At 42.6% G+C, this 21796-nt stretch overlaps 1 protein-coding gene across 2 annotated transcripts in view; it reads right to left on the bottom strand.

Annotated features, from left to right (window-relative positions):
- SCCPDH (saccharopine dehydrogenase (putative)) overlaps nucleotides 1-5619 on the bottom strand; it is a 29806-nt gene extending 24187 nt beyond the window's left edge. The window contains exons 1-2 of one of the 2 annotated variants that reach the window (XM_063082735.1): nucleotides 5350-5619; nucleotides 3474-3586 (exon numbers count right to left, since the gene is read on the bottom strand). In XM_063082735.1, the coding sequence (XP_062938805.1) occupies nucleotides 3474-3586; nucleotides 5350-5539 (303 nt within the window). In that variant the 5' untranslated portion in view covers nucleotides 5540-5619. The remainder of the gene's footprint in view (nucleotides 1-3473; nucleotides 3587-5349) is intronic. The other variant, XM_063082734.1, reaches the window with a different exon arrangement.
- Between the last annotated feature and the right edge of the window lie 16177 nt (nucleotides 5620-21796).

Raw genomic sequence — 21796 nt, 5'->3', positions numbered from 1 at the left:
TTAGCCAAAATTAAAACAAAACAGGAAAGAGGTTTGAGGAAGATAAATTTAATACTGGACAGAGTAGATATTCTGAGCCTGTATGATATTAGATCTCTCAAATCATTTGTTGCTCAAACTCAAGGAATTAAAATTAAAAAATTAATATGTAACAGCTAATATGTCAGGATTCAGTCCCATTTCAAAAGAAGCATGATAAACCTTTTCCTCTGTGAAGGTACAGTATCGTCTAAAAATATCTCAGATCAGTCTCCTCCCTCTAATATATCCATTCTTAAAATCCTTCACTAGCTCTCCGGTGCCTGTATAATAAAGTCCAAACTTCTCAGCATGTCACAAAAAGTCCTCAAGCATCATGTCACATCACAGCCTTTAATGCCCATGTTCCAGCAGTTCTACACTCCCTTCGTCACGCCCAGTGTGTTTGCTTCTACGACCCAGAACCTCCTCCCTCTGTCCCGCGCCTGCCTGGCTAACTCCCAGCTCCTCCAGGCTCAGCCTTCAAGCTTCAGGCTCACTTTCTCATGTCTCAGCCAGTGAGCCACAGCCCTTCAGCCAGCAAGTTTATTGACAAGTACTGGCAAGCACAGTAAAGCATTAATGAGCTTTTAAAAAGACTAGTTATTCCTTCTGGAAAGAGTACACATTGTCCCATTCACCACAGTTGGCCCACTCCTTACACTGTACTTTGTCACACCTAGCCCACCTTTCCTTTGGGCAGTCTGAAGTTGCGACTTCTCAATTATCCCTATTTTATGATGTCATTAGATCTTTCTCTATTTAGTACCCATATTTGTATGAGATCAGTACACAGAGTCAGAATGGCAATCCTTGATTTCAGAGGAGAATTTCTCCCCTGTGAAGAGAGTTAGCGTAGAGGTCACAATTGCAACCTGCTCTCAACACCGCATGTTCTAACCCAGTGGTCTCCTAGGTAGGTGTGCATCCCCCAAAGGGCACAAAATCATCCACTGAGTGTGGAAGTAAATACGAAAACTTCATTCATGCTAATTTTTACAGGCAACACAAAGAAAAAAATGAACTTATCAATAGATGGACTGACCACAGCACATTCCCTGGGCCATGTCAAGAGGTCATGTGTTGAATACGGGCTACAACAGGTATCCTGAAGAGGGCACAGTGACACCCTCATTCATTCCACCATCTTCAGTATATTGTAACCTAGAGCTTGTTTACACATGCCCAACACAGAAGAGTTTCCAAGGCTCAGCTCTGAGGCCTCAGGCATTTAGAGGGAGAGCATAAGAAGATCCAACAGAGATAACTGAGATGAAACTGGTGGACAGAAACCAGAAGGTGAGAATCCAGAAGCCAAGCGAAGAAAGGAGAAGGTGATCAACTGGATCAAATGCTGAGAGCTCTGACTAACTGAGAATGACAACTGGATTGGACAGGATGGGACCTTGGCAGAGCAGTTTCACTGGAGTAGGAAGGATCAAAGCCTGACAAGGGTAGTTTAAGATAGTGTAGGAAGTGAGGCAGTAGAGATAGTGAGTAATGAGGACTCTTTTAAGGAGTTCTGCTACAAAACAGGCCCAAAAAACTGGAGTAGTTGAAGGGGAATGTGGAATCGAGGGGAACTTTTCTAAGATGGGAGATATAATGAGATATTTAAATACTGATAAAATTATTCCGGTAAAGAGAGAAAATTTGATTATAACAAGAAAATGTGTAAGTGTAAACATAAAGTCTGCTAATACTTCACCCGACAGGAGTAAGAGCAATTTTTCCTTGTAACTATTCGTAAGGCAGAGTACAGGGTACACACAGGTAGTAGACAGATATGCAGACAGCAGACAGGCAGGCAGACAAGTGGATCTGATGATATGAACGTGAAATTCTGTTCCGATAGCTTCTATTTTCATAATTAAAAAAAAAGAAAAATAGGATAAGAGTGAGGAGAGAGAGAGAAAGGATGCTAAAGTGCGAGGAAAAGCTGTAAAACGGCTGCTTCAGAGAGTAGGAGAGAGAACAGCTGAGGAATTGCACAGAACTGCTGGAGGTGCTGAGCGCCGCGTGAGGTTTACAGCCACACACTGGAAGCGAGACCCGTCAGTGGAGGGACGTGTTTTTCTCCAACCACACTGGGTTAGTCATGTTCAGGTGAGGATTAAGCAAAGAGTTAAGATAACCAGGGCTGGGGAGAGAAGGACAAAGGAGTTGGCTGAGAGTATATATTCAGTGACAACAGCAATGGACATAATGGGTGGAATCTAAGCTACTTAAGAATGAGACAAATCTAAATAAACAACATTGTATATACTTTCTGATTTAATAACAAGTAAAACGTTTTTGCTCTCAATAAAAACTAACAATATTTTAGATGCTTAGTTTTTAAATGTCTTGCCGATTGTGATGGCTTCCTGAAATCAGCCTCTGCCACTCCAACCCTGGGGTCTGTCTTGCTTGGATCATTCCACTCTCAGTCCCTTATCTATTTTTTCTCTCAGAAGCCAAAGAACTTCAAAACGAAATCAGATCATGCCCTTGCTGTCAGTCACTCAATGATTCTTGGTCACACACAGAAGAAAATCCAAATCCTGACCATGGCCTGTAAGACCCTGCACAACCTAGGTCCTGGGCACCTCTCTAACCCACCCTCCATCCCTCTGCCCTGCTCACAGGCCCAGCCATGCTGGCCTCACTCACATTCCTCAGTCTTGCCAAGCACACTCTCATCTCAGGACCTTTGAACTAGCTTCCTCTGAAGCACCATCTCCTCAAACATTCATATGCTTGACTCTTCCACTTTGTTCCAATATCTGCTCAAAAGCCGATTCCTCACAAAGACCTTCCCTGCCCATCCATCTAAAAGACACAGATGTGCCAATCTCTTTATCTCCTTACTCTACTTCATTTTTCTTCAAAGCACTTATCACTACCCACTATTATAATCTTATGTTTCTTTCTCCCCCACAAGAATGTAAGCTCCACGACAGATTTTCTGTTTTGTTCACCACTGTGTCCCAGGTGCCAAGAATGGTACACTTTACACATAGTAGGCATTCAATAAATATTTATGAATAAATGAATGCATCCTTTTTAAATCTATTTTTTGTGCATCTTTAACATATATATTTGTATGGCAATACAAAGATATTACATATAAATTAAAAAATATATATACTGGGGGTATACATTCAAATATTTTTTACTGAACAGGCATACTGTAAAAAAGGGGGGAAAAGTTTGGCAATCACAGCTGTAACTAATGAAGGAACCAGCAAACATTCCGAGTAAAGTGTCACAGAGGGCTTGTCACTCCATCAGGACACTTTGATCAGTCATATCCACTAGTTCTTCACAAGAAGAAAAAACTCCCCATATGGTGTTAAGGCCTTCAACCAACTTTTCTGTCCCCTGCCCTATGGATGTCCGGAATATAAAATACCAGGTTTTGCTAGAAATGAGTGGATTGTTTGTTCTGATACAAAGAAGGGCTGCTTACTTACCGGTCCCACACAATTAAGGACAACTGTTGCCTGTTTAGCCATTTCATCAAGTGAGGCTGGATTAGAGACATCACAAATTATTATTCCAACTTCAGATGATAGTGTTGGTCTTCCTAAAATAGGAAACAAATAATTTAAAGCAAATCCTGGTACAGTATTAGATCTTCCAGGTCTTTTTATAGTAACCAGTGACAGCAAATTTACTAAATACTCTGATGTAATCAAAGCTAACTTTCCCTCTCAAAGGATAAAACTTTTTGGGGGGCAGGGAAGGGGTTGTGGCATTAAAAAAAATTTTTTTTATTGTGAAGATAAAACCGTTTTTAATCAGGTAACAAAAAAGGAAAAGGCTATAAGGAAAATGGGATTAATACTAAAGGTTACTAAAAAATATTACTAAACTTTAAAAACTCATATAACATAAGCAATGGGTAAATAACAACTCTGTGTAACATGACAATTTTACAATCAAGTTTAGATGCTGAGTAGATGATTGTCCTGACTTCCTCTCCACCAAGAAATTTATAGTATAAAAATAGTTTCTCAGGGCTGGCCAGTTAGCCACTCAGTAGAGCATGGTGCTGATAACACCAAGGTCAAGGATTCAGATCTCCCTCCCAGTGCCCGCCAAAAAAGCTTCTCATCAACTACTAAACTATTACACATTATCTAATTATGGGGGGTGGAGGGGTTAACATCAACACCATGAGAACAAAGGAGGACTCTGGAGGTGAAAAGCACAATCTATACTTAAACATCCAGACTCATAAGGAAACAACTGGAATTCATTGACTCAATAAAGCAATGTAGGTTTTGACAGGTCAAGGTGCACTCCCCACAATAACTTGATTTGGGCACTATACGGGGCAGGTAACTAGGCGGTACCTGTATGGTCTTGTTGAGCAGGAAAAAAAGAAAAGGAAGGATGTATTTTAATAGTGAAATTACTTCTTTTGGAAAAATCAAGACCAGAAAGCTCTTTGGTCAAGATTCTCTGTGTTGGTAGGAGCAGCACTAATAGTTGTCCAGCCTACTTGGTGTCTTCTGTACATAAGCACAGAAGATTCTATATTCCCACTACAGGCAGGGCTCTGTGTGGAATTATAAGATTGAGCAGAAAGAATGCAGTATACCCAGAACCCTAACAAGTGCTGTTTATGCGCATGAGGGCAGTCCAGGGTGGAGGATTCATAGGTTCTAAAGGTAGGGTCTGTCTCCTCTCTCCCACCTTTGCACCCCCAGCACTGAGGACAGGATCTAGCACAGGAAAAAAAAAAAAAAAACACAAAAAAACCCCCCACTTAATATAAATGTTGAATGCATGCTGAAAGAATAAACAAACGTCCAAACCAGAAAAACCAACTTTTTCTTGCACTAACAGGAAGACTGCTGGAGGACTTACGAGCAAAAAATAACAAATAAAAGCCATAAGAACATTATCAGCAAAACTCTTGCGCTTTCTCTCCCATCCCAAATGACAAGGCAGAGGACAAACAATCTCGAAGAAAACAATGCCCCAAATGTCGAGAAATCTGCCGACCCCCAGGTGCCCCAGCTCGACATGGGGGTGAAGCAGAGAAAGGAACTCCAGTCCTTGACTATTTTGCCAGGGGGACCCCCCCCCCCAAACTAAGGGAGAAATTCAAATAGGGGGAGGGGAAATTTTAAATACACAAATCGATTTTCACTGGGGGGCGGGACAAAGCCGGGGCCACTGTCCGGAACGTCGCTGTCCTCGCCCCGTCCTCCAGCAGGCTCGGGGGAGGAGGAGGGGCAGGGCGCGCCCCCGTCGGAGAAACGCTCGTTTGGGGCGAGTTCACGTCCTCGGCCGGGGTCCGGGCTCTGAGGTGAGGTCCGGTGCCCCCCGCCCGTTTACCCAGCTTCAGGGCCGCCCTCTCCAGCACTCCCTGCAGCTTCTCCCGGGAGCGGCCCGCCACGGCCCAGGGCAGGCGGGAGCTCCGCCCCGGGGCCTCCTGCTCCCGGGCCACCTCCTCGGTCACGAACTGGCCGGTGAAGCCGGAGGCGCCGACCACCACCAGGCGGAAAGGCCTCTGTTCGGTCGCCATGACGGGTCCGCAGCGAGCCGAGACCGCGGGCTGGCTGAGCTCACGGCGCCTGCGCCTCAGGCAGCTGCCCGAGTGCCGGGGCCAGCAACCGCCGCCGTCGTGGGCCGCCGCGCCAAGGCCACGCCCACGGCCACGCCCACCCCGCCTCCCGGTCGCTCCAGGGCCACGCCCACTCCCTCCGGGCCTCGCCAGGGCCACGCCTATGGACACGCCCACTCCACCTCCCTGCTGGGCCGCCAGGGTGCCTGCTCCGTGGGGGGCTTAGTCCTTGGCCGTGGTTCGGGCTGCGGGGTCGCAGGCGGAGTTGGCGGGAGCGCACGGCGGCCCATGGCTCCGTCCGGTCGTTTGTCCAGCACTGCTCTGACCGCTCGAGGGGTGGCATCTTTTAGTCCTCCCGGAGGTTGGAGACTTATTCCTGTTTCACGAGGATGTTGCGCAAAGAGAGTTCGAGAAAATCTTCTGATGACTGGAGGGGATCGCCCATGCCAAGTATGGTTTAGCTTTGGAAGCTCTTTGGCCAGGGATGTCTGTAAAGCCTGGGTGGAGGTGGAGGGTAAAAGTGGGTTCACAATAGGACAGCTGGTGGGAGGCGTAAGGAAATGCTCTGTGCGCTCTCTTCAGCTTTTCTGTAAATCAAAAACTATTCTAAAATTTAAAATTTATTCTTAAAAAGCCATTTGCATGCATTTGTATCAGACACATGCATATATGTCTTCTTATTTAATGCCCTTCAGCAATCGTAATACAAAGACTTACTAAGACAGGGTTCTGCCACCCCCAACCTCATTGGGGATAATTCATTGAGGTACATGTGGCAGATGAGGAGAGGACCTAACGCCAATACAGGCTGCACGTTTATCCCTGACCAATGTATTGCCAGTTCAGTTTGAGGCCTGCAGTCCTCATCTGTCCCCCAAAGGCGAGCACCTTGGCCTGCTCCCTAGTCGAAAAAGAACAGTCCATCTGCCTCCATCGAAGTAGCCATGAAATCTTTTAAATTCACTGGGCGTACCTTGCCAGTTTCCGGGCGTTTAATGAAATGCTGTTTGGGGTGCAATTGCTGCCACAAAGCAAACAGGACCACATTTGGTTGCTGGTCAATTTTTTCCCTGTCAGCTCCTGCCATAAGCAAAGTCAAACCACATTTGCATGCAGCTGGTCTTGCTTGGTCCCTTCAGGGCAACACCCTGAGAATTTATTGGGGACATGGTCTTCACCAACTTTTATACCCCCTTTGCTTGTGTCCTCCCCTCTGCCTAGCCCAGACTGGCCATCATGGTTGTCACTTCATGTATAGGATGACCAGCGTATGGGGCCAGTATGGTCATCAGTGACCCAAAGGATGTCGACGGAGCATTTTGCAGCACTATGTCTCTCATGCTGCCGGTAAAATGTTCATCATCTGGGCCACAGGTGTTCACATTAAACATCGACTATTGCATCCCCAGCTCCCAAATTACCTGAACCAGCTCAGCATACATTTGCCACCTACTCACAGTTTCAGGCAGTTCTCCAGCGTTCATCCACGCAATCCAGATGGCTGCATTCACCCATTCCATCAAGGAGTGGTTACCCTGTCCTGCCACATACCTGTGGCTACTCTGTAGTCGCTGCTGCAGGGACAGATGTGTGGTGATGGAAGCCAACTTTCCCATCTCCTCACCAGAGCACATCACACTATCCACACCTAGGTCCCACAGCTGCAAAAGCCAAGCAGCTAGGGGGTTGCCCTGTTTCTGGCAAAACTGCTTCCCCAAGTCTACCAACTTAGCTTGAGTACGGGGGACATATGTAGTATACTGGGTCACTTGTGGGTTGCCTACCAGTTGCCCACCTTGTCCCATGGGCTATTCACACTTCAGTTTCTGATGCACAACAGGTCATGCCAGGGGACACACAGTCTCTCCAACTCACCATCGGGTTCATCATTGTCCCCCGGTGTCGAAAGCAGGAGTGACTCATTGCTGCACCTCAGCCTCCAGAACATGTACCCGTGCTTCCAACAAGTCTGCTTTCTGCTGCAAATCTTGAAGCTGCACCGCTTCATGGAGTACCTGGTCCATGTTGACTCATAGTACAGTGAGCGACAGCCAGACCCTGGCCAACAGGAGAGAGGCCACCAGGTACCACATACTCGAGGGTAGTCACATTTCCTCCCCCTCCCAAGGGGCTAGTGGGTCCCTTACCTGCTTGGAAACCCGTCACCAACTATGCCAGTTGTCAAGCTGGATCACAGATCCCTCTTCCCTGTCCTGTGCAGGTCGTGTGAGTCAGGTAGTTAAAAAAAATTCTGGTGGGGCCGACCCCATGGCTCACTCGGGAGAGTGCGGCGCTGGGAGAGTGCGGCGCTGGGAGCGCAGCGGCACTAGGAGCACCGAGGCTGTGGGTTCAGATCCTATATAGGGATGACCAGTGCGCTCACTGGCTGAGCGGGGTGCGGGCGACACCAAGAAGGGTTGCGATCCCCTTGCCGGTTACCAAAAAAAAAAAAAAAATTCTGGTGGCTGATAAGAGGATAGACATGCTTTATTCTGATGCGAGCTCTGCCGCCAGCAGTTCAGAGCCACTGCCTTCCATACTGAAAGTGCACAATAATGTCAAAAAGCCAAGGGGTACATAGGTACACGTGTGCACTAACACTACTCTTATGTAACTTGTTTACAATGGATGTGCTGAATCATACATAGCCAGAAATGAGGTGAGAGGGCCTGACCAAACTAACTCTATTTTCCTGACAAGATGGATGCTTTTTAAATTATGAAATATATTAGTCATGCAAAAATAGTAAAGCCAATAACAAATATGTACCCGCCACACAGTTTAGGAAAAACATTCCAAGTAGTGAGGCTTCCAAGTACCCAACCCTGAACACATTTCCTTCCCTGCCCCCAAGGTGGCCACTTGCCTGAATTTAGTGTTTATCATTTCTGTTCCTAGCTTTTTATTTCTACTATATATGTATATATTTCTAAACATCATAGTATTGTTTTGAATATTTTATAAATGATTGTCCTCTGCAACTTTCTTATTTAGTCATGATGTCTTTACTTTATTTCTAAGTGGTTCAGAACAAAAAATAATGTGTGTGGGTTGTCTGTGTACAGAGAGAGTTACATGCAGTGCTATGGTGCTTTTGCTCAATTTTGTACAGTGTTTTTGTACAATACAAGGAATGCTGCAATAAAATTCTTGCACATTTCTCCCTGAGTACATGTGCAAGAGTATATCTAATATGTATTAGAAATGAAAACGGTTGGTCCTAGAATGCGCACTATTGAGTTGTTATCAAATTGCTCCTCAAAACAAATGTACTAATTTACACTCAGCAAGAGCTGAGACTTTTCTGTTGCTCCACATCCTTGGCAACACTTATTATTGTCAGAGTAAATTTTTGTCCAGCTGGTGGGTGTAAAATGGTATGTGTTCAAGTATTTATTGAACACCTACTATATGTTAGGCACCAGGAATAAAATACTGGGGATACAGTACTAAACAAACTAAAGCCCCTGCCCTCATGAAATCTACATTCTAGTGTAATAAACAGTCAATAAAAGATAATCTTATAGATACACACAAGTTTGCAAAAATATTTAAGCAAGAATGCTCATTGCAGCATTGTTGTAATAACAAAAAACTAGGAACAACTGATAATGTCCCTCATCAGAGGACTTATGAAGTAAGTTATGGTAGTCTATCCATTCAACAGAAACTATACAACTATAAAGAATAGGGTGAGTCTGTGTATTGTGACATGGAAAGTTGTCCAAGATACATTGAGGTGAACAGAACAAGTTTCCTAACAATATGAGAAAATAAATCCTTTATTTAAGATGGAAAAGACATGTGCATATGTGTACAAAATGTCGAGAATACACAATAAATCTTAATAAAATGCTTAGAAACATGCCTTATACATACGAACTGCTCAATAAATGTTAGCAATTATGCAGGAGAAGGGGTCCTCATACTTTTTACCTTTCTTTTTGGGGTGAGAGTGGGGTGGCTGGCCAGTATGGGGATCTCTGTTAAACTAAAAATCTGTTTGTTAATTAAAAGTTCTTTGTGCAAATCCTCAGAAATCTAAGCTTTATTATTTTTAATGTTTTTATTTTTAATAAAGGAGACATCCAATGGTGCAATAGAGGCCATTCGTAGTGGCTCAAAAGAGCCAATTGTTAGATTTTCAGCAACTTTGCGAGCTAGTTGAAGTCACATTAGTAACCAGAGATCAGCCATGGTGGGAGTACTTACACCATGGAAACTGGCAAACGCGACAAGACAGGGTTTCTGCCCCAGAGAGCTGACTGTTAGATACTTATCAGTACACTGTTAGAGGCATTGTTTTAAAAAATGAAAAAATTTAAAAAGCAAGAATCAAGAATTTTGTGGAAAGGAGAAGAAGTTTGCAAAAAGCTCTTTTAAAAAATCAAAAATTGGTTTAATATAGAAAGGAACCTATTTTTCCTGGCTGCATTACTTTTGTATAGGCAAGTTTCTTAACTTGTGGTTTCTTGGTTTGCCTATGGGTAAAAAAATAACAGGGCCTGATGACAAGACCCTATTTTATAAAACTCTAATAAAGCATAAACATTTTGAAGCAGTCAATAACGTTCACTTGTGAAATCAATGCACATCCTCATATAAGTGGTATAATTTGGTCAGACAATACCATCCTCAAATCATGACCTGAAGAATCATGACTCATCTTTTCCAATCTACCTGTTTCTAAATTTAAGAACAAAAGGTTATAAGGACATGATTCTTTGAAGAATATCTTAATCTTAGTATCTTAATATCATAATATCTTAAACTTCCAATATGCACAAAAAGTTAATAATCCTTCAAGAAGGTTGAATTCATATTTGCCTGTCAAACAGCTTTCCACTTTTCAGCCCCGAAAACCCTGAGCCTTCAAGGCTATCCTGATTCAGCAGAAATGTCTCAAAGACTCTTTTGATCTTCACCAAACAATGTGACATTCTTGCAGATCATGGGAGACCAGCACACCATCGTAATGAGTACTGTATTGACACTTTGGACTGCTATCCTTATTTTTCCAAAGAATAGGATACTTTTAAAACATTCCCCGGGAAGTTAACTTTGTGTGAAACTGTCTCCTATGTGTCGAGAACCATGTGAGCTATTTCAGACACTGCTATTTCTTCCAGAAGGAAGAGGCTTAATTTTATTAAGCTGTGGTGAAAGCAAGTTCTCCAATCAACCTTTGGGCCTGTGTTACAAAGACCAAATTTTGAAACACTTGCCTATTAGGAAACTCTAAATCACACAACACTCCCTACCAGTTTTCCTGGTAGGATGGGCAATTAGACATGATATTCATTCTACATTTATAGTGGACTAACAGTAATAATAGCTCCAACATTTAAATCTCATATTAAAAATGAAAGTTAAAGGGATTAAGTAATGCCACCAAAGCCTAATGCGTAAGGATTTTAACTGAGTAAGAATTTGAACTGAAGTCTCTTGGTTTCAAAACCTTATCATTTTTACTATAGAACAGTGCCTGTTTCCTGCAGGAATTATCCCCTTTCCCTCAAGTAGTGGTTCTCCAGAAAGCAGACATTTTCAAACTACGAGTATGTTAGGTTGAAAGTTATAATTAGCAAAAATTGCATTCTTTCATGGAATGAGTCTAAGAAATAGAAAATAGTTGATACTTTCACAGTGTCATAGGCACTTTTCAAAGTGCCAAGGTCAGGACTAGGAGGCCTCAGTTGGCCTCAAGTGCAAAATTTGAGGAGCCATCAAAAAACTCAGTAATTGAGATAAATAATATTTTTAAAAATAAAAATTAATGCAAAAAACCCATGATGATCAAAATATCAAAATGTTAAATGTGTTACTGATTTTTCCTTTTATTCCAGACTTGAATATAGCTGAGCACAGCTTTGTCACTGATGCAGAGTTCATAACATATACCTGATGGTACAAATATCACCAATTTGACCCTACTACAGGTGTCCTTTCTTCCTTCCTTCATTTTTCCAAAATTTATTGAGTGCCTTACTATGTGCCAGATACTGCTCTAGTTACTAAACAGTAGGAAAAAGAAAAAAAAGATGAAAATTTCTGCCTTTATGAAGATCGCATTCTAGTGAGAAAGACAAAATTAAATAATTAAATAAAATGGAATGTTAAATAATGGTAAATACTACGGAGAAAAATTAAGCAGATAAAGAAGATGTGATATTATGATTTATGATAAGAAATACATATTTGGTCTTTGTCCCCATTTCCTGGCACAGAGCTCCTAAAACACTTGGAATCTTCTGGAATGACGAGTGTCTTTTGTATGCTAATGAGATAACTGGTGGCTAGGGGGCCCCTAGACGGGGGGCTGGTCACCAGAAAGACCAAGGCAGGATTAGAAGGTTGGGACTTTCAGCCCCATTCCCCAATCTCCAGGGAGGGGAGAGGGGCTGAAGGTTGAGTTCATTACCAATGGCCAGTGATGTAATCAGTCATGCCTTTGTAATGAAGCCTCTATTGAAAACCCAAAAGAACAGTGTTCAGAGAACTTTCAGGTAGGTGAACAACACCACATCCATGTGCTGGGAGCTCCAGAGACAGAAGCTCCTGTGCTTGGGACCCTTCCAGGACTTGTCCAATGTGTGTCTTCATCTGGCTGTTCACTTGCATCTCTTAAGATATCTTTTGCAATGAATGGGCAAATGTAAGTAGTTTCCCTGAGGTGTGAGCCAATCTAGCAAATTAATCAAACCCAAGGAAGGGGTCATGGGGACCTCCAACTTATCGCCAGTTGGTCAGAAGCACAGGGCACAACCTAGAACTCATGATTGGCATCTGAAGTGGGGGGCAGTCTTGTGAGACTGAGCCTGTAACTGAACAGGGCCTGCTGTCTGATACACAGCAAGCCAAATACTGACACTGGTCTTTGCAGCAGAGAAAAAAGTTTATTCACAAGGCAGCCAAGCAGAAAGAAGAAATAAATCTTAAACCTGCCTTCTCGACAGGGAGAAAGAAGGGATATTTATGGGGAAGTTGTTAGGAGTGGGGTGAAGCATGGGACATCATGATTGGTTAAATGGTTTGAGAAAGTTTTCAGTGATATGCGCAGGCATAAGCATCTGTGAGCCTCTTTATGGGTCACATGTTCAAAAAGTGGGGCATTAGCACGATCTGGAGGTGGAGTTTTTGGCCCTCTGACATCAAAAGGTCATCCATCATACATCTGTTCAGTTTCAGTAGAGAGGTCTGCAGGCTCAACCAGTTTAGCCTAGTTTGTGCTGGGACATGCTAACTCCTACAGTCCTGCAAAACACCTTAGGCAAACAACTCATGACTTCTGCGTGAGAGACATTATCTTAAAAGTTAGATAGGAAGAGACAGATGAGAGGTTAATTATGGAAATTTACTGAAAGAACTAGCAATTTAAACAAGGAATAAATTTTAACTGAAAACTCATCAGTTATAAGCCTGTTGAGTAAAATTTATGGGAGGTCATTGTTTTGGATTGAGCTCCTGCACTAGACCCCAACAGACCAGGTCAAACCACAGTGGAGTTACTTGTCATAGGTGACACTCCTTACTTCCTCTTAATGTGCCTGTTGCTCCAAACAGTGGGTACAGAGACATTTTATCCTTATTTAGTTGGGAACCTGGTAAAACATCAAGACCTGTTTAAATTCAAAATAACACTTAAATGGACAGCTGTTGATATCATGTATTTGGATAAAGAAATGTATATGCAAATAACAGAATAAGGAAGGCTGGAGGCTCCAGTTCTTTGGGAAGAAAGAGATGAAAATGTCATCACCCAAAGAAGTAAATTTAGTTTGTTTACTGAGCATCTATTATGTATAGATTCACTAACATCTACACGGAGTATCTTAACCTTGGCACTATGGACATTTAGGCCCAGATAATTTTTTGATGTAGAGGGCAGCCCTGTGCATTGCAGGACGTTTAGCAGCATTCCTGGCCTCTACCCACTAAATGCCAATAGTAGCCCCCAAGTTTTGACAATCCGAATTGTCTTCAGACATTGACTACTGTCCCCAGGAAGAGACAGGGACCAAAATTACCGCAGTCGAGAACCACTTTGGCAACCAACCCTTGCTAATGCTTAGCAAGACAAGGAGTGAAGGGGGATTGGTAAACCCATTCACTTGTCCTCATTAGAGGTACCCAGACTCTGGCTTGGGCCAGTTGATAAGAGGAAGTCAGGTTCCTTGGAATCTTATCAGGCTGGTATATTCTCTGAACCCATGTTCTTAGTCACATGACTCTTCAAATAACACTTATTTTTTAGGGTGGAAAAAACAATATGGAAAATTTAGGTTTCCCAGTTGTTTGTTGGTGTGATGGTTAATTTTATGTGTCAACTTGGCTAGGCTTTGGTACCCAGTTTTTGGCCAAACACCAGTCTAGAAGTTTCTGCGAAGTTATTTTCAGATGAGATTAACATTTAAATCAGTAGACTTTAAGTAAAGCAGATGACCCTCCATAATATGGGTGGCCTCACCCTATCAGTTGAAAACCTTAAAAGACCAAGGTCCCCTGGGAAAGAAGTTCTGCCTACACACTGCTTCAGAATCAAGACTGTGACATCAGTTCTTTCCTGGTTCTCCAGCCTGCTGGTGCCCTGTGAGTTTAGACTTGCCAGCCCCAATAGCTGGATGAGCCAAAAATAAATTAATAAAATAAATCTCTCTCTCTGTCTCTGTCTATGCGCGCGCGCGCGCGCGCACACACACACACACACACACACACACACACACACACACACACACACACCCCTATTGGTTCTGTTACCCTGGAGAACTCTGATTATTATATTGATTTCACGCAAATAGAGCATGTTTGAATCAAATCAGTTAGATTTCCTAAGGAGCACCCTCTGGATACCTGTTAGTGCCCTCATGATTCCCCAGCCACAGCATCGGTTAGAACTATGATTACTTTACAATGTGGGAGCAGGTAAATTTCAGACTGGTGTACAAGGAATGAATGGGTTGATTATTTTTTAATGTTCATTTATTTATTTATTTTTATAAAAGACAACTGGAAGGCTTAGGGAAAGATTGGCAGAGAGAGTTTTGCAAAGATAGATGTGAAAGCCAATGGGCAGGCCAATCTGGAACTGTCCTCAGTAACAACCAGCACATAAAATCATGATTAAAATCTTGGAACAAGGAGCTTGCTGGTTCCTAAATGCCTAATGACTGTCAATACGCATGTACAGATAACAGATAAAGAACTTCTCAGGGTGGGCATGCGTGGTGCTCCTTAAGTGGCATACACATAGACCAGGGATTCTTAAATCTTATCTTCTACCAGAACACGTGGAGGTTTTGCTGAAATGCAGATCGGTGGGCTCCACTCTCAGAGTTTCTAATTTAATAGGTCTGAGGAGGGATCTGAGAATCTGCGTTTCTAACAAATTCCCAGGTAATGCTTATGCTGCTGGTCCGAGACCACACTTTGAGAACCTCCACTGTAGAAGATCGTTTTTGAGAGGAAAAGCTACAGAGAACAATGTCTCGACTGTACATTTGGTGGGGATCTTCAGCACTCACCAGACCCCTCATCTGAAAGTGCTCAATTACTTCAATACGACAACCATTTATTGAGCATCTGCTAGGTACAAGCACCAAGGCTAGGAATAGTAAAAATATACATACAACCCCTGCCTTCTCCCTGTCACTAACCCTACTGACTTGACAAGAAAGTCCAGACTGTTACGAGATCACCATTGGGTATACACCATCTTCCCCATATCCAATGCAGCTCTGCTCCACCACTTCCATGCTCACACTTTGTGATTTAACAACATTAAAGTGCATGCAGCCTCCCAAGTTCACAATGCCATTTTATGATTACGCACATAGTCTTCCTTCTGGGTACAATGCCCTTCCTATTTCTTCTTGCCTGAATGACCCCAAAACTTAACTCACGGTTCCTTGAACCACCAGGCTAGAATGACTCAGATGTTCCACAATACCCTGTATATACCTTTATCCATATCATTATGGAAGTGCCTCTTTTCCATGGTCTTACGGTTCCACATGGAGGAAGTGCCCCCCAGAGTAATATTCCTGGACCCCCTTCCCACGTCTCTCCTAGCAGAGGAGGATGCTTACTTGGTGGTGAGCTGGGAGGAGGAAGAGGGGGTCCTCAACCAGTCCTGTCCCCCCTCTCTTGCAGGGCTTGCTCTGCCCAGTTCTCTGCCATGTCCGTCTGTACCAATGCCTAGATGACAAGGTTGGGGATGACGGATTAGAAAGCCTACTGTGGCCACACATCCAGACTTCACCAATGATTAAACTGATTCTTTTGATCTCCATCTGCTGATTCTATTCCTGATCTCTAAGTTAGATCCCAGCTTGGGCAGGGAAGAGAAAGGTATTTTGGGGTTTCTGCAACCCCCATGTAAATTATACCATATTATCATCTATTAAGCTCATTGAGGACTATGCCTTAACCATTTTTGTACCTTCGGTCAACAAAAATGTGTTCAGTAGCTACTATATGCCAAGCACCATTTTAGGCACTGGGAATATTGCACTGAACAAAACAGACATCAATCTGTGCCTAATGAAGCTTTCGTTTAGGCAGGGCCGAGAAGCTGGGGAGAGCAGACAATAAATAAAACATACAATATATCAGACAGGGGCAAGTGTTATGGGGGAAAATAACGTGGGTACAAGGGACAGAGAGTGCCAGGGTGGGAAGCCAATGGAGGGAGGGCTTGTGTGTTTAAAAAAAAAAAAAATCTTATTTTTAAAACCAAAGTTAGGGCCATTAGGACTGTTTCAATATATTAACTTGGTGATTTCCTTGTTCTGAAGCTCATGAAATGTTCTAGTCTTCTGTAAGAAAACTCTCTTTTTTTCCAATGTTATTTAATGATATAACATTTCCTTCCTTCCTTCCTTCGTTCTTTCCTTTGTTCGTTCCTTGAATAAATGCCTCCAGCCGTGTTGTAGGTCCTGGGATTGCAACGATGTACAAGATAGATACGGTTCCTGATCTCATGGGTTTCTAGTCTAGTGGAAGAAACAGTAGTAGTAAAACTTCTAATTATCAAAAGAATTATGCTCACAATCCCACCAAAGATTTACAACAATTAATTTTAGTCCCCTCTGATCTTCATCCACGCATGCTCACAGTTTGGACACGTTTGAGAGTATAATATGAATACAATTCTGTGTTCTGCAATTTTTCTTAACATTTTTAATTGTATATATTTAAGAGCAACATGGTATTTTGATATACATATATATACCTCCTTAACATTGTTTGATGACCATTTTCTCTGATTTCACATTATATTTATAGTTACGAGAAAATTCTGTATATTACTGATAGACATATTTTACGTACTTTCCTATAGATGTACATTTAGACCATTGCCAATTTGTCACTATTATAAGTAATGCCACTGTGCACATTCTTATAAAACTTTTTCCTTCTTTTTAATAGTTTTATTAGGGTCAATGTCCAGACCTGTGATCACTGAGTCAAAAGCTCTTGAGATGTATTTTATATCTTGATACACATCTTATATCTGTGGTGTGTTTATCAAGAGTTCTTAGTGGGTATAGTTGGACTTCTCTGTACATATCAATATAGGAACTTGAAGTGCTTTTTACAGCCATTGCAACGATAAAGTTCTGCCAAAGTGAAATCTTGGTGAAATTTTCAAAATTTCTAATTAGATCATGTTTTGATAATGGGAGGAGAACAGTAGTATCTTTCTTTATGTATGAATTGTAGCAATGAGTAATTCGTTATTTAGCCTCCCTATGCAGAAAATACATTCTGACTTATTAAACATAATAAGAAAAGGTCTCCCACAAGAAATCTGGGCATTGTCCAAAATTGCTCAACCAACCTGTTCATTCTTTCAGTACTGCCTACTAGGGAAAGAGCTATTTTTCAATACATCTTCTAGAGAGAGGGAAAATAATCTTACCACTAACATGTTTTTAATTACATTCTTCTTTCCCCCCGTTTACTTTTTGAAATTTTTCAAGCCCACAGAAAGATTGAAGCATGACACAATGAATATCCACATACTCTTCTTAAACCACCAATTGTTAGCATTTTGCCACTTTTTTCTCTATCTCCATATGTATGTTTTGCTGAACCATTTGGAATTAAGTTGCAAACATCGTGACCTTCACTTTCAAGTTTTCCAGCATTTATTTCTCGAGGACAAAGACGTTCTCTTACATAACTGTGAAGTATGCATAAAGCAAATGTACTTCACAGGGCCTGGTTTTCCAAAGCCTTGCAGTTTCAAATATTGACCTTACAAAAAAACAGGAAAATTTCCCCAGGCCATTTAGTCTCTGTTGTAAGATAAAGAGTTGTAACACAGCAAGGCTGCTGGTTCAAAAACAGACAAGTTACTGATTGATATGAAAGTTACTGGAAAGCTGCTGGAGGGAGAAGGAATGTTTGCTAAGATCAAGCTTTTGTTGGTGGACCACTTAATTGCCTTATGGAATGTCATCTGGCTTGTTTTTACTGAAAGTTGCCAGCCTAGATTGTTGAAACTGTAACCCCACCTGTGTCTCTTCCTGTAACTTCCTGGGCTGGAGAATAAATGTAGGGAGAGAACCCCAATTCGTGGTTAATTTCCCAAATGGAAGGAATGCCTCTTGCTTGAGGGTTCCGGGAGATTAACCCCTCTTTGAGGCTTCTCACTGCTCAGAAGAGATGGGCTTTGAGTAATCGTTGGTGGCTCTGTCACCCAGGGGAAAAGCGGTAACAAATCTGTGGGAGGCAAAGCAACACATAACCATGGCACCATTATTACACCCAAGAAATTTAACATTGTTACAATAATACCAGCTAATACTTAGGACATATTGAAAATTCGAATTGCCTTGAAAATGTCTCATAGAATTTTTTGAAACCCAGGATCCAATCGAGGATCATGCCTTGAGTTTGATTGTCATAACTCTTTATCATCCTTGAATCTAAAAGTCACCTCACCTTTTAAAAAATCTTTCATGACATTGATATTTTGGGAAGAGTTCAGGCCAGTGGTTATGTAGAATGTCCCACAATCTAGATTTGTCTGATTGTATCCTCAGGACTGGATTTGGGTTAAACATTTCTGGCAAGAATACTACATTGGTGATTTGGGCAGGCAGAATTCTAAGGCGATCCTTGCCCTGTGTAGTCTCCAGCCCTTGAATGTGGACAGAACCTGTGAAGATGATGAGCTAAATCTCTTGTGGTTATGTTATCTTCTATGACAAGAGGAATTCTGCACATGTAGTTAAGGTCCCAAATCAGTTGAACTTAAAAGAGAGAGATTATCTATGTGGGCCTAGGCATTTAAACCCTGGTCTAGAGGGCAGAGATGGGGGAAGCCAGAGATTTGCATTTCAAGAAGGGTTCAATGTGTCTTTGCTGGCTTGAAGACAGAGGAAGCCACATGACCAGGAATGCAGGCAGCCTCTAGGAACTAAAAGCAGCTCCTGGCTGACAGCCCACAAGGCAAGTTGGAGACCTCAGTCCTACAACCACAAGGAACTGAATTCTGCAAACAATGAGCCTGAGTTTTAGAGCAGATTTTTCCCAGAGCCTCCAGATGGGACCTCAGCCTCATTCACACCCTGATTTCAACCCTGAGCTACCCCGATCAGAGCACTCAGGCATGCCATGCCAGACTCTGACCCGAGAACGCTGAGCTAATGAATGGGTGTTGCCCGAAGCTGCTAATTTGTGCCTGCTTTTCACTGTCATCATAGCCCACCAGAAGGGACATACTGTCAGTTTGTCTCATTACTGATGAAAGAGATAAACACTACTTTTTCTTCTCTCACACACTTAACACAGAACCCTGCTGTGACCAAATGTGTGGGGATTTCTCCCCACCAGCAGCCAGTCTCCGGCGGACACCAGCTGGGCATCCTACAATTGAACTCAATTCTGACACTATTTACCTGAAGTTAGCATCAGCCCCCCCACAGCCAATGCCCATCACAGCCCCAGGTGGTAGCCTCTGCTTCTGACCAACTAGCTATAAGTCAGGGTTCCCACGACCCCCTTCTCAGGTTCAATGAATTTCCTAGGATGGCTCACAGAACTCAGGGAAACACTTACATTTATAGGTTTATTATAAAGGGTAATGCAAAGGGTACAGATGAACAGCCCGATGGAAGAGATGCACAGGGCAAGGTACGGGGAAGGGGTGGGAGTTTCCAAGCTCTCTTCAGGCATGTCTCCCTCCAGGAACCTCCATGTGTTCAGCCATCTGGAAGCTCTCCAAAACCCATAGTTAGGGAACTTTATGGAGGCTTCATCACAGAGGCCTGATCGATTATTGTCAATCTCTGGCTCCTCTCCCTTTCCTGGAGGATGGTGGGTGGGGCTGAAAGTTCCAAGCTTGTAATCATGGCTCGATCCTTCTGGTAAATATCCCCCATCAAGGAGCCCACCAAGAGGTGCCCCATCAGAACAAAAAGATGCTCCCATTAACCAGAAAATTCCAAGGGAGTAGGAGCTCTGTGTCAGGGACCGGGATCAAAGACAAAATATTGGAACAAAAGATGCCCCTAGCGCCCCTATCACTTAGGAAACTATAAAGGTTTAAGGGCTCTGTGTCAGGAACCAAGGCCAAAGACTATATATTAATAAGAGCAGAAAATACACCTAGCACCCTGATTGCTGAGGAAATTACAATGGTTTTAGGAGCTCTCTGCCAGGAACCAGGAACCAAATATTTATTTCCAGTTACGATGCTAAATTCTAACTTGGTTAAGGAAATCTGTTTCCCTTTGTAATGAAGAGGCCATCTGTTGTGTAGCACTTAGAGTCTGTGCAATGATCTTGTTCCCCAACAACCTTTATCCTTCCATGCAATAGTTGTAGGAACCACTAAGGATCCTGGCCTGAAGAATTGTCACAGTGGTGTTTGCAAAGTAATGATTTTTAATGACTTTCTAATTCTATCATTCTTTTTACATTTATTAGATAGTATTCTCCTATGAAGAAGAACTGTACATTCTTCCTTCAACTTTTAAAAAAAGTGTTACTAAGGATTTATGAGTTAACTTTTTAACTAAATATGTAATAATCCATTCCAATTTTTTTAAATCTGGAAATTCTCCCAAGTTTGGCCAGTGTGAGCCTCTTTAATATATACATCTATGCGGCCGGCCCGTGGCTCACTCGGGAGCGTGTGGTGCTGATAACACCAAGGTCACGGGTTCGGATCCCATATAGGGATGGCCGGTTGGCTCACTGGCTGAGCGTGGTGCTGACAACACCAAGTCAAGGGTTAAGATCCCCTTACCGGTCATCTTTAAAAAAAAAAAAAAAAAAATATATATATATATATATATATATATACATCTATGTCTTTTTGTTTTAATGAGATAAGTTTTATATACAGTGAAATGCACAAATGTTAAGTATACAATTTGAAATTTCAAAAAAGTAGAACAACTGGTAAGACTAGGTCTGTGAATCAAACTGACTCCACTTTCCCTGCAGAGGACACTTTGTTACTTTTCCAATCCTCAGTCATGAGATCCCCAGGACAAATGATTACCCCATAGCCCACCCTGATAAAATAAACTGAGATAAGAGCAGAACAGGTATTCACCTAGTTGCAAAACCCCTTTCCAAGGCTTGTTTACTGTAGTTATAAAAATTAAGCTACAGATTAACCCTAAGACCCCTTTAGGAATTCCCACTTCGAAAGCTTCAAGGGGACTACTACAATGACGCTCCTGGGGTGATAGTGATGAACACCACCTCCATCTTGGACCTACTGAGCAGGTGCAAGGACCAAAATCTTAACTGGGCATACACCCGTGATGCAACTAGGAAGAACAGAGCGGGCTACCTCCAGTGACGCTGGCCTGCACCCCTTAACTCCTTTCCCTATAAAAGACCCTGAACAGCTCCCCTCGGGGGGCCTAGCTTTACTGTAGCTACCTCCCTTATGCATAAGTCTATCTCTTCTTTTAATAAAGCGCTGCTTGCTTTACTGTTGGATACACTGTTCATTTCTATGATTTTGGGAAATAAGAGCCTAATATGGTAACATAACCAACACTCATACAAAATACAGAACATTTTCGTCATTCCAGAAACTTCCCTACTGCCCTTTGCTAGTCCATCCTTTCTCAATAGGCAACCCCCACTCTGAGTTCTTTCAGCATAAATTAATTTTGTTTGTTCTTCCTAGGTCCTTCTAAAGTGTTGCCATGAGTCTTTGAGCATTTCCTTCCTTTCTGGCACAAAAAG

This window comes from Cynocephalus volans, chromosome 18 (assembly GCF_027409185.1).
Source record: "Cynocephalus volans isolate mCynVol1 chromosome 18, mCynVol1.pri, whole genome shotgun sequence".
Taxonomy (NCBI): Eukaryota; Metazoa; Chordata; class Mammalia; order Dermoptera; family Cynocephalidae; genus Cynocephalus; species Cynocephalus volans.
This window is presented reverse-complemented; position numbering and strand designations above follow the sequence as displayed.